The sequence below is a fragment of the Clarias gariepinus genome, chromosome 12, assembly GCF_024256425.1.
Source record: "Clarias gariepinus isolate MV-2021 ecotype Netherlands chromosome 12, CGAR_prim_01v2, whole genome shotgun sequence".
Taxonomy (NCBI): domain Eukaryota; kingdom Metazoa; phylum Chordata; class Actinopteri; order Siluriformes; family Clariidae; genus Clarias; species Clarias gariepinus.
In genome coordinates this window covers 7,820,946-7,837,105 of record NC_071111.1, presented here as the reverse complement: position 1 = coordinate 7,837,105, position 16,160 = coordinate 7,820,946, and the positions used below count along the sequence as shown (strand labels likewise).

Genomic DNA, 16,160 nt, shown 5'->3' with positions numbered 1-16,160 from the left:
AACGATACTGCTTTTGGGTCATAAAATTATGTAAATTATTTTTTCTTGGATTTTGTTTGTTGGATTTTTTTTTGGTTGGATTTTCTCAAATTAACCTTAAAGCAAACTGTAAAGTCTGGGCTTCCCTATATGTAACCAGACAAAAAGATTTATATTTAAAAAAAGGTCATAAATATTCTTATACATTCATAAAACTCACATTTGTGCTATGAATCATAGGTAGACTGTCCATTTAATTCCATTTATGAACATAATGGCAATGAACATTTTCAATAACACTAAACTTTACGGTTTGGTTTAATTCAGACAGCCTTATTTAATTTGATTATTTTATTATTATTATTTAATTTTCTCTCTAATTTAGCCAATTGCCACCCTTCATTAGGGCACTCTCACATCAATACTACAACTTTTTCTATCACCTGTTCCTCCGAGCCACTGAGTGGTGTAACGCGCGGACGATAGAGCTAGCCGCTCCTTCTGCTTGTAGAGTTGTAGAGTCGAGATTGATGTGAGAGCGCTAAGTGCATTCCATTCCGTCCCCTCTGACAGAGCTCGGCCAATCAGCTCCCTCCAGGCCCCTGGCTGCGAGAGGCTACAGCATCACTCGGGATTTGGATGATAGAGTGAGCTCGATACCGCTGCGTCATTCGTTGGCTCAGCTTTATTTTTAAACAGGTTTTAAAGTATAAAAATCACTAAAAGTATCTCATAAGCACTGAAATGCTGTGTTACTTTTGTTGTTCATGTTTCGTACTAAGCGCTCCACACTCCTGTCCAGTAGGTGGCGGTATTGCACTGCTCGCTCATAACTACAAACAGAAGAAGTTTTTGCAAAATCTGTGGCACATTTCTTTTTTATTCGCCAACTTTTGACCAGTAGAGGTTTGTTAAATGTTTACAGTAAGTTCACCTAAATCATTTTAAAAGTGCGAACCGATTCTGAATCGAATACTGACCTTTCATTTACTCAACCAACTAGAGATTGATTAAGTTTCCATAATCGATTAAATCTCACGGCTCTAGCAAACTTATTCTTTACATTTAAACTTTGTAGGAAACTTTGCTGAACTTTACTGAGATTAAATATTTCTACTCTGATTCATTCTGCGCACACAATCGATCGCTGAAACCCGAGGGATTCCCAGCACTTAAACATTATTGCAATTATGTGTCCCCGCGCTCATATACAGTGCACACGCATAGACACGTTCCTCTTCCCTGCGTGCACAAATAGCCCCCATTAAAATTCATAAACTGACATTAAAACATGCAAAAACACACAAACACACTCACCCACACATATAATTGTTGTTCTGAAATGCTTGCGCTCGCACAGACACGCACGAACACGGCATTCTTCACCCCTCGCCCCTTATTCAATTCAGCGCCCACGAGAGCGGGCAGAATTAAAACCGCAGATGGAAATAAACACACTGCTTTCCCTGATGGCAAGCCAATGCTGCCCTGTGATTCAGCCCCAATTCTGAACATTAAATCCCCAATCAGAGTTCGACCAACCTCCTGAGGGAACCCCTAGCTCAAAAATACAGCTAATTATCGTTAGCTAATAGCATGTTTCAGAGAAAAGTACCTTGTATAACTATAATGTGACATCTCGATTTCTAGAGTCTCTCCTACGCATAAACGGAGACACTTTCTTACAATATAATCATTCTTGGACTTTTATTTCTGATCCTAAAGCCATATTTGTGTATTGCTCTTCATGATCATCATGCCGCCTTTTCACATTTCCCTTTCATCCTTGGGAATAGGGTTCTCCGACATGCTTCGGATTTTCAGCTTTATAGGTCCATGTGATTGACACCAGAGTGTACGGCTTTAATACAGAGTCTTCGGTTATTAAGTCTTTGGAGGCAATGATAGGAGAAATACAGAGGTCCCTGTAGAGTTATGGACCGAACATAATAAAGAAGGAAGGATGTAATATCAATGTAAGTGTACCACGAAAAGTAATGAACAATTCACGACTTGCTATTAGACACTGGAGAACGATAGCAACCACAGGGTCCCACTGCCCTTTTGTCCAGGGCAACGAGAACAGGAAAAGTCACTCGATTCAGACGCCTACTGTACCATGTTGAAAACAGAATTTTTCACCGGATTGAGAGTCGACGCATTTAACTCTTCTACAGTCAGATATACAGTAATTCTCAGAAAACCATGCATAGTTCTGGTTTGTCAGGACACACATCACAACTATGGTGTAAGTTGAACCTTGAAGCTCCTGAATCCCAGCATACTGTATAGTGTTAAAACCAGTGGGACAGCTGGTATTAATAGCATAGAGTCCTACTTTTACAGGTATCTTCATGCAATGGGAAATACTTATACACTATATAGTACGAACAAAAATATTTGGCCGAACCTGCACCGACATTGTATTCATATACATACACTTCAATATGGATTTGGTCCCAATATGGATTTGTTGAACGAAAAGGTCTGGCTCACAATCTCCCCAAATTCCAGTTCATCCCAAAGGTGCTTGATGGGGTTGAGGTCACAGGGCTCTGTGTTAGGGCCAGTCAAGTTCTTCCACACCGAACTTATCAAACCATGTCTTTATAGTTCTTGCTTTGTGCACTTGAGTACAATCATGTTGGAATGGAAAAGAGCCTTTCTCAAACTGTTGCCACAAAGTTGAAAGCATAGCATTATCCAAGATATCTTGGTATGTTTAAGCATTAAGATTGCTCTTCACTGGGGATAAGGGGCTGGATTAAAACACCTGACATCATACTGTGCTATATAGTCCTAAAGGTAACGACTACCATTGAAGATTGCAAGTTCTGACAATCCACAGACTTTTTTTGGCGAATACAGCAAAACTATCTATGCTTTATGAGTACCTGGTGATGATACATAGTGGTTGTCTTTGCTCTGTCAATCACAGCGAACATAACCAATCGTGTGGTAGGAAAGAGCTGGGTAGCAGGTAGGAAATGGGTTTCAAAAATGGCATATGTTGCAACCGAAGTAGGTTTTCAGGTTGCCCCTTTTTGGGAGGAATCCTTAAAGATTCAATTTTAAAAACCATTAACAGAAGACCTTTTGAGACCTTTGCTGTTTGAAAGATAAGAGCTAAAACATTGGTGTAATTATCGCGAGAGAAGGAAAGGTAAAAAGGGAGTAGGTGAAAAGGTTTTAATTTCCTACATATGCGTTATAGCAAAGTGAAATTCTTTTCTTTATATAGCCCAGGTTGTCAGAGGGTTAACAACCTTCCTTAAAAGCCCAAAAGTGAAAGTGTGTTAATACTGGCGCTGTTTTTCATTTACTCTTATAGGACTAGTTTACTTCCTAATGAAGAAAATGCACCTAGAGGTCCATCACTGGTGGGTCCAAGCACTGAGCACTAAGGGAGGCCAAGCATTTCACACATTTATAGGATTTGGAAAATGCCCTTATGGAGAGTGATAGAGTGGTATATAAACATGTCCACAGTCTGGCTTTTATGTAATTCACACTAGGGCCATGGAAATCCCATTTACAAGGGTGCTGCTCTTCAATAGGAGACAGCAGGAAGAGGATGACCATCCCCTAAAGAAATCCCAAAGGGTGCATTGCTTCAGGGCTATGGTTTAAGTCACAAAAGATCTTACAGGAACAAACCACACAAGACTGGAGTCGAGTCACCTTTTATCATTTATGGGCAAGCGCAATCCAAGAGGAGTTAACCCGGTCTCCGTCCAGTATCTGACCGATGCACGATGCGCTCCATGCGGAGCCACTTCTACACACACTCCCCTGTCACAACCAGTCCTTCGAGAAGCTTTGAGAAGCGCAGACTTGGTTCAGCCAAGGCAGAATTGATTATCGCCACCCTGAAGCGAAAGACATTTCGAGAGCCTCACTGGAATCCCAATGACTAAATAAATCAAAGATAATATTGCGATGCACATCGAGGAGAGCCGTGTCTTGACACTTTTGGTTCCACTGTCTGACAATGATTTAGTGAAAAGCTGACATGCTCAAGGCTGCTCATAAAGATGAACCATGATTTAAAAAAAATTAAATGATGATTTAAGGGTGACATTGCGGAAAAGAAAAAAAAATGAGAAAGGGAATTGTGTGTGTTTGTGTGAGTGTGTGAGTACTCAGGTCTTTATGGATACAGGAGGTGCATCGTGGTTTGCTTGTAAACATCCGGAAAGGTGGAATGATTCAGACTGTAATCACGGCACGTGTTTGTGATGGTGCGGGAGGAGCGCTGATGATGGCGAAATCAATTTTATTCGGTTAAGATTGACAGCGAGAAGGTGTGAGGAGCAGGCGGAAAAATAAAGGCAAAGAGAGCGCGAGGGCGGGAAAAGCCTTGGCACACTGAGTGGATCTGGCACAGATGGGCAGATCCATAATTAGAGCGTGATCGTGTGTGTGTACGTGTGTGAGAGATGGCTGAGTCTGATCCAGACAGTGGAGGAATGACTCATTTTGTCTCTCTGGCTCTAGTGACTTCCATTCCCGCTTTGCAAGCTTCTGATCCCTTTAAATCATCCATCCTGCCTTCTTTCCCTCCCTCTTGTGCTTTTACATTTATTCTCCTCAATGCTCCAATCACCTCATCTATCCTTGGTCTTTATTTATTTATTTTTTTATTTATATTTCACCCATCCTTCTTCTTGTACTCTGCCAGATACACAGTACAGCAGCTCTCTTCACAATGATTTCTAACAAATGCTGCGTGGAAAAGAAAGCCAAGCAGAAGAAGACAGAGGGAAGGCAGTTATGTCTTTCAGAAATCTATTCAATCGTATAGACCTCCTGCCAATGATAGCCGCAAATCTTTGTCTTAATAAGACTTGAGGCAGTCCGGAAAGATCGATTTGCCCTCCCTCTGCTCTTGATCGTTCTCTTTTAGTGCAACTTTTTCCACATGTCTATCACTTTATTTTTAGTCGATTTTTTTTTCCGATTATGAAACTGGCTCTCATAAAGTTCTTCACAGGAAAGCAAGACCAAAACTTACCTCTGCTGTTGAGGAGAAGTTCATTTAGAGTCACCAGCCTCAGAAATCACCAATTAACAAACAGCACCTCAGATTAGAGCCATTATGAAGGATTTACTGTCCTTGGACTACAGGGATTTCTAGATGAATTTTGAATGCCTTTAGCATTATTTTACAATGTAGAATGAAATAAAAATCAGAAAAGATCAAGGAATTAGAAGGTTTGACTGGTGGTACAGTAAACAAACCAGGAACAGTGAAAGCTAGCATGTGGTTCCTTCAAGAGGTCTTCAAAATGCTGTTAGTCCTTCAGGGTGTATAAGCGTGCTCAGAAAACAAACTTCCATCAACTCCATAAATAGAAAGAAAACAATTGCAGTGTCCATAACACCCTGAGAGCATGGACAATTTTGATCTCCTTGACCCTCTGACATGGACGACTGTAGCATTGTTGGTCTTCAAATCGCCTTCCAGTCGCAGCTCATAAAATGTGCAGTGTTGTTACCGGTAAGGGAGAGGAGCATCAAGGGCAGCATGTCGCTCATTTTCTATTAGAATAAAAGCAAGCTGGGTGCCTGGCCAAAGACAGATGTTATTTAAATCATGGCATGTTTAGCCAGAGGCTAGGTGAGGATGGCAACATGTGCCAATGCCGATGCCAGCTGACACGACTCAACATGGCTGTATTAACCCATTCAGATCGGTAAGCAACACTAAAAATGCATCAAACTCACTGTAAATCTCACTAATCTCGAGAGCTAACCTAAGTATAAAGAAATAAGAAATGGCAGATAAAGATTAAGAGAAATGGGTGGAAATAAATGCAGAACATACGGTTAATAAAAGTTCTAATTTTGTTCGTTATCTCCGTCCTTCCTAACGCACGACTAAGCTCTAATAATAATATTAATAATAATATTGTGATCTTCTTTATTGGATATTGAAATGCAAAGTAGTCATGTTTGAGGACAGTCAGCCTGGTGAAGCGCTGATACATTCGGCTTAGTCCCCCATCTGCATGTACGTGCCATAGCATTGGAAAGATCGGACTTAACCTGTGTGTGTGTGTTGAAAAGGCTCCTCACTTCATCAGCTATTCATAAAACACAAATGGATTATCCCCATGATCATCTTTCAATACAAATCCCTTAATTGGAATAAAGCACAGAACTTCCTCCGCAGAAGGTCAGCAGGAAGGGCCGTCTCATTTATATGAGCCAAACTCGACTCGTCGTTGCCTTATACGCGAATGTCTGAGGTAAACATCCAAACTCATTAAATCGAAAGCAGCGACTGAATTGCGAGGAAAATCCGACCCGCTCCCCGACCTCCGCGGTATCGCGGATTAATGAAATCCAAAGTAAAACTCATTAGCTAGTCGAAACACCTACCCTGAAACAGCAGTCAAACAAAGGCATGTGGAGAAAATGTCATTAATATGTGACAAGTGTCCGATCCCTGCATTTGTAAGCGGGTTGTTAGGAACATGAAAAGAAATCCAAATATTAGCTTGGTCAATATTGACTGTGTGGGCCGGTAAATAATTAGTAATGCAAATGGAAGCAACCGCAGATGAAAGATGTTAATAAATGCTAAGACCAAACATGTGCATCTGCCTGAAACACGTAACCCCAGGGGGCCGGACTAAAACTTTACATAGCATTATGCATGCTCGTACGCTTGGAGGACGAACAACAGTTCATGTAATCTGGATAAGCTGTAGTGATCTGAGTGACAGTTTCAACTCAGATCCTTCGTTTCGCACTCCAGACTGCTCATGTGGCTCTTTAAAAGCAGGCGCGAGCATGTGGCCAAGCTATGAAGCTGATTATACAGTACACTAAACATGAACATGCATGAGGCATGAATACACATGAGCAATGGTGACACTTGTATTGATGCTCTAAGTAGGGTGGAATTTAGACGTACAATAAATTTGTCATGAGATGGGAAGACGCACTGAATAGAATGGAAAGGTAGAAGAAGGTTAAAAAACAACCCCCTGGACCAAGCCTCCAGCCCACCGTCCATAAATAGGAGAGTTTAATAAAAATCAGGGCCAACTGAGAACACAAAGGTGGGAATCAAACCTCTAGGTGAAATGCGACAGCGCTAATCGCTAAGCCACCGCGCCGCTCACCTCAGAACAGCTGCTTTCCAAGTTGTACCCTCGTTAAACCTTATTTAAGTGCGTATCAATGATACTGCGGCATTCGAAAAAAAGGAAGCAGTGAGCATGTGAGAAATCACGACTCACCTCAGGCTGCTTGACCCGTCCCTCTTGGAAAGAGCAGCTGCGTGGGTCATGGGTGCAGATGTGACGGTACTTACACCAGTGACATTGGTAAGGGCTTCCAACACAAGAAAGACACCTGAAGAAAAAAAAAAATAAAGCCGGTGAGGTTTGGGTTACACTGAGATGAACGCTGCAGATGAAACAGCGTAATAGGAATACAGTATACTTACGATTTATGGACACTGCAATTGTAGAAGACGAAGCTTGTGTTGGCAAAAGCCAGTCCTGTTTCTTTAGACTTGAGGTAGAGTTGCACTATCTGGTGGTCACCTGGAAAATAAAGAAACACATTTATGCAGTTAATAAATGTTTAAATAAATAATACCTTATGCACGTTTGCACAGGAAACATTTCCACGTTCTGGGTTTGACACTGATTCTAGACTCTGGACTCTTGGGAGTGATTCCATACCCTGGGCTCGTTTTCTACCTCATAACTCTCACTTGACATGGATTTTATTGCATTTGACTCTGTACTTCACTCAAAGTCTGTAGCTAAAAACTTTGAACGAGACTATAACTATATAAATATATATTTTTTCCATCTACATGTCACCCAGGACATCAGGCAACAGATATTCCCACCCTGGAGATACATTATATCTGTCATTTCTGTGGCAGTTACATAAGAGGTTGGTTTGCCAGCTCGAGGCCCAATTGTCATTCACACACTACGGGCAATTTTTTGGGAACGCCAATTAGCCTAATCTGCATATATTTGGACTGGGAGGAAACCCACCAAGCACAGGAGAACATGCAAACTTCATGTACACAGAGCAAGAGGCGGGAGTTGAACCCCCGATCCCGAACCCTGACTATGGGGTTGATCTTAATTCTGTAGAATGGACATCTGGCCTGAACCAGGGTTCTTCAGCTTTGGACCCTGGTTCACATTACCAGAAGGGACTCAATTCAGATTTTTTTTAATCCTAATTTCACATCCATTTGGTTTTTTTTTTAATGGATGTCTGGATGCTTTTTTTAAATCACCTGTATGTGGTCCTTGATCAAATACATATCCACAGTCATGTGACCTGAATATAAAACAAGCAGATAAGAATTCATGTGACTTTTTGCCTCTGCACATGCATTGGGTGTTCGCTGATGTCATCAGTCAACACAGGCAGAACATGGATTTTGTAGCAGTGCTAGCAATAGCTACTGTAATAAAACAGCTAAAGCAAGGTGCCGGGCTTTCTGCCTTCTTCTGAACCTTAACTATCCCATTGTTTGAAAAGAATGAGTGCTTGCACCAATATGACGTTTCAACCCAATTCGTCCCAATCAAAGACGTATCGATGTGCATGTTCGCACCATTTCAGATGACGGACGCGTCTGCATTAAAATCAGATAAAAGTCACTTATAATTATAAAAGGGAACCATCATGACGTGCAAATCCGGAATTAAGCAATGTGGCTTTTTGTATGTGAAAATAGCTTTAAGTCTTTATTTGTATATCTGGGCTATGAATATTAATACTGGATTTGACTCCAAAATTGCCTATAGGTCTACAGATAAAATAATTGCACTTAACTTGGATTGTATCACATTCATTAACTTGGATTGTATCACATTCATTAACTTGGATTGTATCACATTCATATAGATTGGCTCAACTCAGACTTTAAAGCTTGGTACTCACTCACTCACTCACTCATTTACTTTCTATACTGCTTTTTTCTGTATAAAGGGTCATGGGGGTCTTGAGCCTATCCCAAGAGACTATGTGTACAAGGCGGATTACATCCTGGACAGGGTGCCAATCCATCCCAAGACGCACACACATACACAAACACACACTCATTCACACACTACAGGTAATTTGGGAACCCCAATTAGCCAAATCTGCCTGTCTGTGGACTGTGTGAGGAAACCGGAGTACCCGGAGGAAACCCACCAAGCACGGGGAGAACATGCAAACTCCTTGCATACAGACCTAATGCGGGAATCAAAACCAGAACCCTGGAGGTGCAAATTGGGAGAGTTTGACTTGACTCTTAGTGGAGAACTTGACCTACCACTTGATGACACTGGACATGACTTCTACAGAACAGATTAAAGCTTAAGACTTGGGTGAGTCTTTAGAAATTCGACTCTGCATCTGGAGGTTCTGGACTGGAATTGAACTTTGTCCAATTTTTTTCAGAAAAAGTTGAGTAAAAGTTGATTCCCAGGATTTGGAATATGAATGCTTGAGCTCTGGATTTAACTTGGACCCTTTCTTGTCTGAAATCTGTAAGGAAAGTTGATCATGCGTCCTAACAGAGCAGCACATCCTGAGGGTTGGAGTTCACCTGTCCACCTAACACGACATTGTTACCTGCTATGCTTCAAATATAAAAAGTCCATCTGAAAGTCTTTTAAAGTCCCTTTTTAAAAAAAAGGGAGATTAGGAAGAAAGAAAGACAGAGGAACCTGTACAAGCTGATGAATGCGAGGCACAAAGGATTTTCGGTGTCCTTTTGTCAGCGCTAATGAAGAACCTCATGTTTAATTCAATGAGCCGGATGCCGACATCTCCCCTCTCGATGGAAGAGCATGCACCTCTCTTTGTCACCCACTCTTGTTTTGTCTCTTTATCTTTGCCTCTGATTCATTCCCACTATCTCCCACTTTCTCTTCAACACCCAACTCTCTCTCTCTCTTTTTCTCTCTCTTTCTCTCTCTATCCTTCTGTCTCAGTCTCTTCAACAGAGACGGAATCATTCATCAATCACTGGAAAGTGTGGCTGACAAAGAATCTGTCCTAATTAGTCTTCCTAAATGTTACCTTGATGGCTGGTATCTCTGGTGTGTGTGTGCATGTGTGTGTGCGCATGTGTGTGTGTGTGTGCAGACCTCCTAACACACCCTGGCGCGTGTGCCTTCTTAATGAGTCACATAGGACACATATGGTTACCATGACGCTGAGGAGAGACGAAATAATGAAAGGATGAGGGAGCGAGTTAATAAATGACCTTCTCTTCTCATTCTCCTTCTACAGTAGCTTCACTAAACCAGGCATTTTGAGGTCCTAAGGCTCTAGACGTTTGGTAAGCTTTGTACTTTATGATGCATAACTTTTTTTTTTTCAGCTCCATCTCCAAGGATGCATAAAGCCGTTATTATTCTCAGAGACAGTCATAAAGCCACCCCATAGATCTCTCGGTGCAACAGGTTCTCCTCGAATATCTCGAAGATGTATGGGAAAAATCTCTTGATGTATGAACAGGATAAAAATGTGCGATTTGCAGAATCTAACCCTGTCTCCTTACATTTAATGTCTGCGCTTTATGAGATACGTATTTTCTATAACTCGTCCTAGGATTGTCCATGAATAAATTGGCATTAAAAACCTTAAAGACATAAGCTCTAAATTTTAAATAATTAATAAAAACCTCGGCATACGAACTAGTGATGCGCGGGTCGTCTGGTAACCGGCGGACCCCGCGGGTAACCCGCGGGTCAGGTTGGAGCGGGTAAAGAAATTGTCACTTTATTTGCGGGGCAGGTTATGGCGGGTCATTAAAAACAAAATTTATTAAAAAAAATCCATGTATGCAATTTCCTATAGCCTATATTAAATATTTGGGAATATCTATTTTCATATTTTATTAAGTTCTTTGATAAGGTTACGTCATGTGACAAGTCACGAACGCGCCAAGCAGCTACCGCTGCCAGTCACAACAAAAACAAAGAAATAAAAGTGAAGATGGAAGACAAGGCGCGGGAGAAATTGAGGTCGGGAATTTACATCATTAAAAGAAAAAAAGGTCAGGCTGCTAAATCTAATGTTTGGGACCGGTTCTCAGAAATAGCGTAAAAATGCTAAATGAACATTTCCGTGATAAATGAAAAAAAAATGTCAGTGGTTATTTAGCGTAGGCTGTAAACTGTAGGCCTGCCCTATACAAATCTAAAATAAAAAATAGGTTAGCCTAGATTACAAACGCTGCTTTGTAAATGTTTAAGCTGTGTATCATTACCTTGTTATTAATATGACCTGATTTATCGTTCATATTCATAATCATATGTTGTTGCCAGTTTACACAACAATGTTTTCAAGCACTTTCAGGCTGAGTCTAGTATGTCTATTTAATGGTCGCGGATGCGGGGCGGGTTGCAAAAATAGATACAGTGGTGCGTGGTGGGCTGGGGCGGGCCAAATAATTACATAAAAGCGGGACCCGCGGGTTGGAAAAATAAAAATACCTGACCTGTCGTATTAGCATCACTAATTCGAACGCCTCGCCTTTTTAGCATACAAACGAATGAACTGAGCCAAATCGAACGCTGGCTTGCGCTACATTACACGTACGTTCATTAGTGTATGTCCGTGGTCTGTTCAAAACTTGTTTGCATCAACATGTCATGTTGCGCATGCATGAAAGCCAAGCAAAGTGAGTTTACATATTTTTTGTGTTTATTTAGCTTTTTGTGCAAGATTTAGTGAAAACATAGCATAATGGGTCCCAAGAATGTTAGCATAAACAGTAGCAAGAAGAAAAGGGAGTCGATTTTAGTTTGCCAAGACGCATCATAAATTAGGCTTAGGTGAGGTTTAATGTCTATTTTATTGACATATTCACGTTTATATGCAAAAATGTGATTGTAGTGTTGGAAATTGGTAATATTGATAAAATATTTTGGTGGCTGGAACAAATTATCTGCATTTACATTATTTCCTAGGGAAAATGCGTTTCGCAAAACATCATTTTTTTTCGCAAGCCTCTCGATTAAACGTGTAGGCCGAGGTACAGACATGCTAATAATTTGTAGGCTGTACAGTACAGACATGCTAATCATTTGTAGCACTTTTTACGCACTTGACTTATTCAAACAGCGAACAGAAGTCAATTGTTGATGGATCTCACGATTTGAAATGTTCAAGTCAAGGTTTTCAGGATATATGCAAATAATGTAGCGCGGTCACCCATAGTAAAATTAAAATTGAATCTGTCTCCTCAGGATAGAGTAGCTATTTGGTATGGCGCATTATACTCCTCTTCTGTGGAGCCGAGTTATATATAAATATGTTTCTTCTTTGCCGTCTTTATTAGCAGAAAATTGCGAGCTTTCATATGAGGAAAAATTACCCACCTCATGACAGCTGCCCAGATGTGAGCACTTTTCAATTATTCCGAAGTTAACCAACCGAGGAGATGAACGAAACAGACAGAGGGTAAGAAAGCGAAGGAGAGACTGACTCTCTCTGTTTGTCCTTCCTCGCTCTCGTCTAGCGAAATGAATGCTGTCAAAACGGTTTCTCCAGCTGAACAGCTGTGTATGCAGAGAGCATCGTCGTCATCATCCGAAGAGATTTAATCACTTCAGCTCCGCAGCCTTTTAAATCCCACTGCCAGATAGATCCCGGGCGCGGGAAGAAGGGTTGCGGGAGGAATGAAGATGGCAGAGAAATGCCGTTGTAGCTAATGATTATTCACTCAGTTACAAAACATGCCCTGCTGCACCAGTCAACAGCTGCAGGCGAGATAATGAGAAACAAAAAGAGCATGTAAACCAGCGTCTCTGCTCTGGGGTCTCTCTCAATTTCTTTCACTTTCCCCTTCTCTGTCTCTTCAATGCCTGCGATGCAAATGAGGTTTCCCAGGAGTCAAGGCCACATCGTCCCATCCAGCCTCTCCAATTATCGTGCCACGTGATAAGTCAAGACGTGAGCGAGGTTAAATTAGTTGACTTCAATGCTTGCCATGTGTTTATCTTGGTTCAGCCAAGGCTCCTGTTTTCCCGCTGACACTTTGCACTTTCAACAACTGCGCTGATGTGCGGTGCCATTTTCACTCGCCATTGATGTAATTGCTGTAATTATTGGTATTTTTCCAAGCAGCGTGATGAATAATTCTTTAACAGTATGTGAAAAGACAGTAGTACATGAGTGGGTGTCTTTCAAATTGTACACTGCCTCCACTTCTGTCTCATTAAACTTGGACTCGAGACAAATCCATGACAAATTAGAGTTTGATGTGGATTCTTATGGAATGTGTGAAAAGTACAGGAGGAGTTACAAAAGTAATTACAATCCTAGCTTTGATTCCTGAAACTTTTTAATATAAATGGAAACATATAAATTAGCAAATGAAAAAGAAAATCATGTTGGAAACATATAAATTAATGAAGAAGAAAATCAGGGTGATTTTTTAATATATTTTTAATATTTTTGATGATATTTAATCATCTTTCCTGGTCCTGTTATACGTGAGTTACCCTATAGCAGTGGTAGCGAATTAAAATCAATAAAATTTACTTTAACCCGAGGTCCGAATTTTATTTTTGTGTTTGTGCAATTTAAAATTTTTCATAGCATTCCAATAATATTTATTGTCAATTTTTTACTCTGTCGTACTCTGTCAGACCTGGCTCTCCGTTCGACTATTTTACTTACCCATCACTTGTGGATATGTTTTCTCTAATGACCCGTGTCTCATAATGGCGCCTCACGTTACTGCTTTTTATAATCGTCACGGATTCTGAACATATGAGACAAACTGGTTTTAAACTCCCTGCAGGGAGAATAAACATATGTTGATCTGTCTATTCATCCTTGAAGGTTCAGTTTTCATAGACTACTTTCCTTTTCTTGAAGTAAGTCATGCTGTGTCGCACTTTTGTTTCCGTTTCTTCTGCACACTCGGCCTATACATGATGAACTATTGCATTGACTGGCTCTGTTGAGTAATGCATAAAGCCACGCCCACCTCAAGGGGAAAAAAAGCACTATACTGTATTACTGGTATATTAATTATTTTGATTTATGAGAAGAGCATCAGGGTCCGGATAGATCTGTCACTCAGTCCGAACCTAGACTGCATTCGGCCATTTAGCGATGTCTGCCCTATAGTGTTCACCTACTGTATCTAAAAATTAAAGTTTATCTGTTACTGTCTGATACTCCGCTGTTTCTTTGTCCAAGTCTCTAAATAATGTCTTATTTTCTGGTGCTATATTGTTACATCCAGAATGCACTAGGCATCATAGTGCATTTTTTTTTCTTTTTCTTTTTTATAGCACAGTACTTGGCTTCTCTCCCAGGTTCTTCTTCTCCTCACCCAACCACATCCTGTCCTTCTAGACTGTTTTTTATAGCCAAGCTACTTGTATGGCCCTTGAATACGTCAACAATTTGGGCATATCCCAATGGACCAATGCTAGGACAAAGAAGACTGGCACTGCTGTCTCTAAGACACACCTTGGTCTACAACGATGCGTGGAACCTCTTTCTCGGCTGGAGAGATGCAAGTGATGCGATTGCCTTCTACAAGTCCGTCCATCTCAGCCAGGTCTTCGAAGGTGCAGTTCACGCCAGCGGAGAGCTCGGGAACATTGTGGGCTTCCAGGACGAGCTGCAAAGTAGAAGACAGTGACATTTAGTCCATTAAAATTCATTCTTATAACACCATGTTTAACCAGTCCACCAAAGTACTTTTCAATAGTTGACTCTGAAACCGAACAGCATGAATGTTAACTTTTTAAGAGAAAAAAAAAAATCTATTGCTTTAACCTTCAGATGTACCTCAGCCACCAAAAATGGGAAAAAAAAAATCCACTGTGTGGTTAGATAAATATCTGAGCATGACCATCTGGTCCTGATACAACCCAACCATCTGTAGGGCCACGCTGACTTTAATGTGAGCCGCTGGACCCAGGAGAGACAGACGGAGAAGAGCGAGAGCGAGAAATAGAGAAAGAGAGAAAAGATTGGTCACATAACTCCCTAGATTATTTTTGTTTTATTTGCCTCACCCGGGGGAAAAATTTGCCGCTTAATACAAAAACAGCAAAGCAAAAAAATCAATAAAAGGGACAAATCCAATCACGAAACAGTAATGGCCCCAGTCTTGCCCCCATCTCCTTGCGATCTCACACAGACACATTCTTTATACCTTCTGACCTTTTCTCTTTAATATTTAAGCTGTTATTTCAGAAAGGTCTCATTTACTTCCCTGCTCTTGCCCGTGCTCCCTTTTCCTCTACCTTTATAATTTTTCATTTCATTTTCTTTATTGGCCACAGAAGGACATTTGCCAACAGGAGCATTAGCCAAGACTCACATGGAGATCTCTCCAGTCCTAATGTAGCTGGTTAGCCAGCTGAACGGTGGGCTTTTAGAGCCTGTCCCATCCGCACCGAAGGAGCTCTGATTAACAAGGCAAACCCGATGAGTCCAGCTGCCTGAGGGACTCGGCCTCTTGTGATTCGGCTCAGTGAGCTTCATGAGACAGAAGCTGCCCAAACGTTTATTCTGCTACACATTCGAGTGCAATGAAACTATAGACGATGCACATACAGTAGAATTATTATTTACTGTAGGATTTACCTAGGAAAGGAGATACTGTAGGAGTGTTTATATGACCTACACGTTGATAATTTATCTTAATAATTAAAAAAACTTGTATTCTTGTTTTATTTTGTATGTCATGTCTCACACAAAGTGATATGCTTTTTCTTCTGCAACTCACTTTAGTACAGTAGTTTACAGTATTGTATAAACCTCACATTAACTTGAATAAAGAAAGAGACACGATTTTGTTGGAAAATGTGTATTTGCAGAAAAATCTAAATTGATTCCGAATCAAAAACAAAAGCATTGATTCAGTTACCTGAGGTCATAGGAGAGTAGTTTGAAGGGTCAGGAAGGCCATGGCAAGTTCAATAAGCACACGTTACAAGCGTGTTGAACAGAAAAGCATCTCAGAATACGTAGCAGGGCACAAAAGCATGAAGAACCGAGTACAGGAATGTGAGGAACAGGACCAGCAAAAATGTTGAAGCCTGTTTTTTTTTTCCCACCTCACAGTGTTGGCCTTTTATCAAATCCGGCCGCTGTGTTGCAGACACACGTATAAAGTTAAAGTTTATTGGATTCCTAAGTCATACATCAATGCTCTCCCAGCT

General features: G+C 40.9%; 1 protein-coding gene across 1 annotated transcript in view; it reads right to left on the bottom strand.

The window, feature by feature from the left end:
- The window catches only part of plxna4 (plexin A4), a 320,040-nt gene that overhangs the window by 78,635 nt on the left and 225,245 nt on the right, over nucleotides 1-16,160 (bottom strand). The window contains exons 7-9 of the mRNA XM_053508461.1: nucleotides 14,455-14,608; nucleotides 7,439-7,538; nucleotides 7,230-7,344 (exon numbers count right to left, since the gene is read on the bottom strand). Coding sequence (XP_053364436.1) covers nucleotides 7,230-7,344; nucleotides 7,439-7,538; nucleotides 14,455-14,608 — 369 coding nt within the window. The remainder of the gene's footprint in view (nucleotides 1-7,229; nucleotides 7,345-7,438; nucleotides 7,539-14,454; nucleotides 14,609-16,160) is intronic.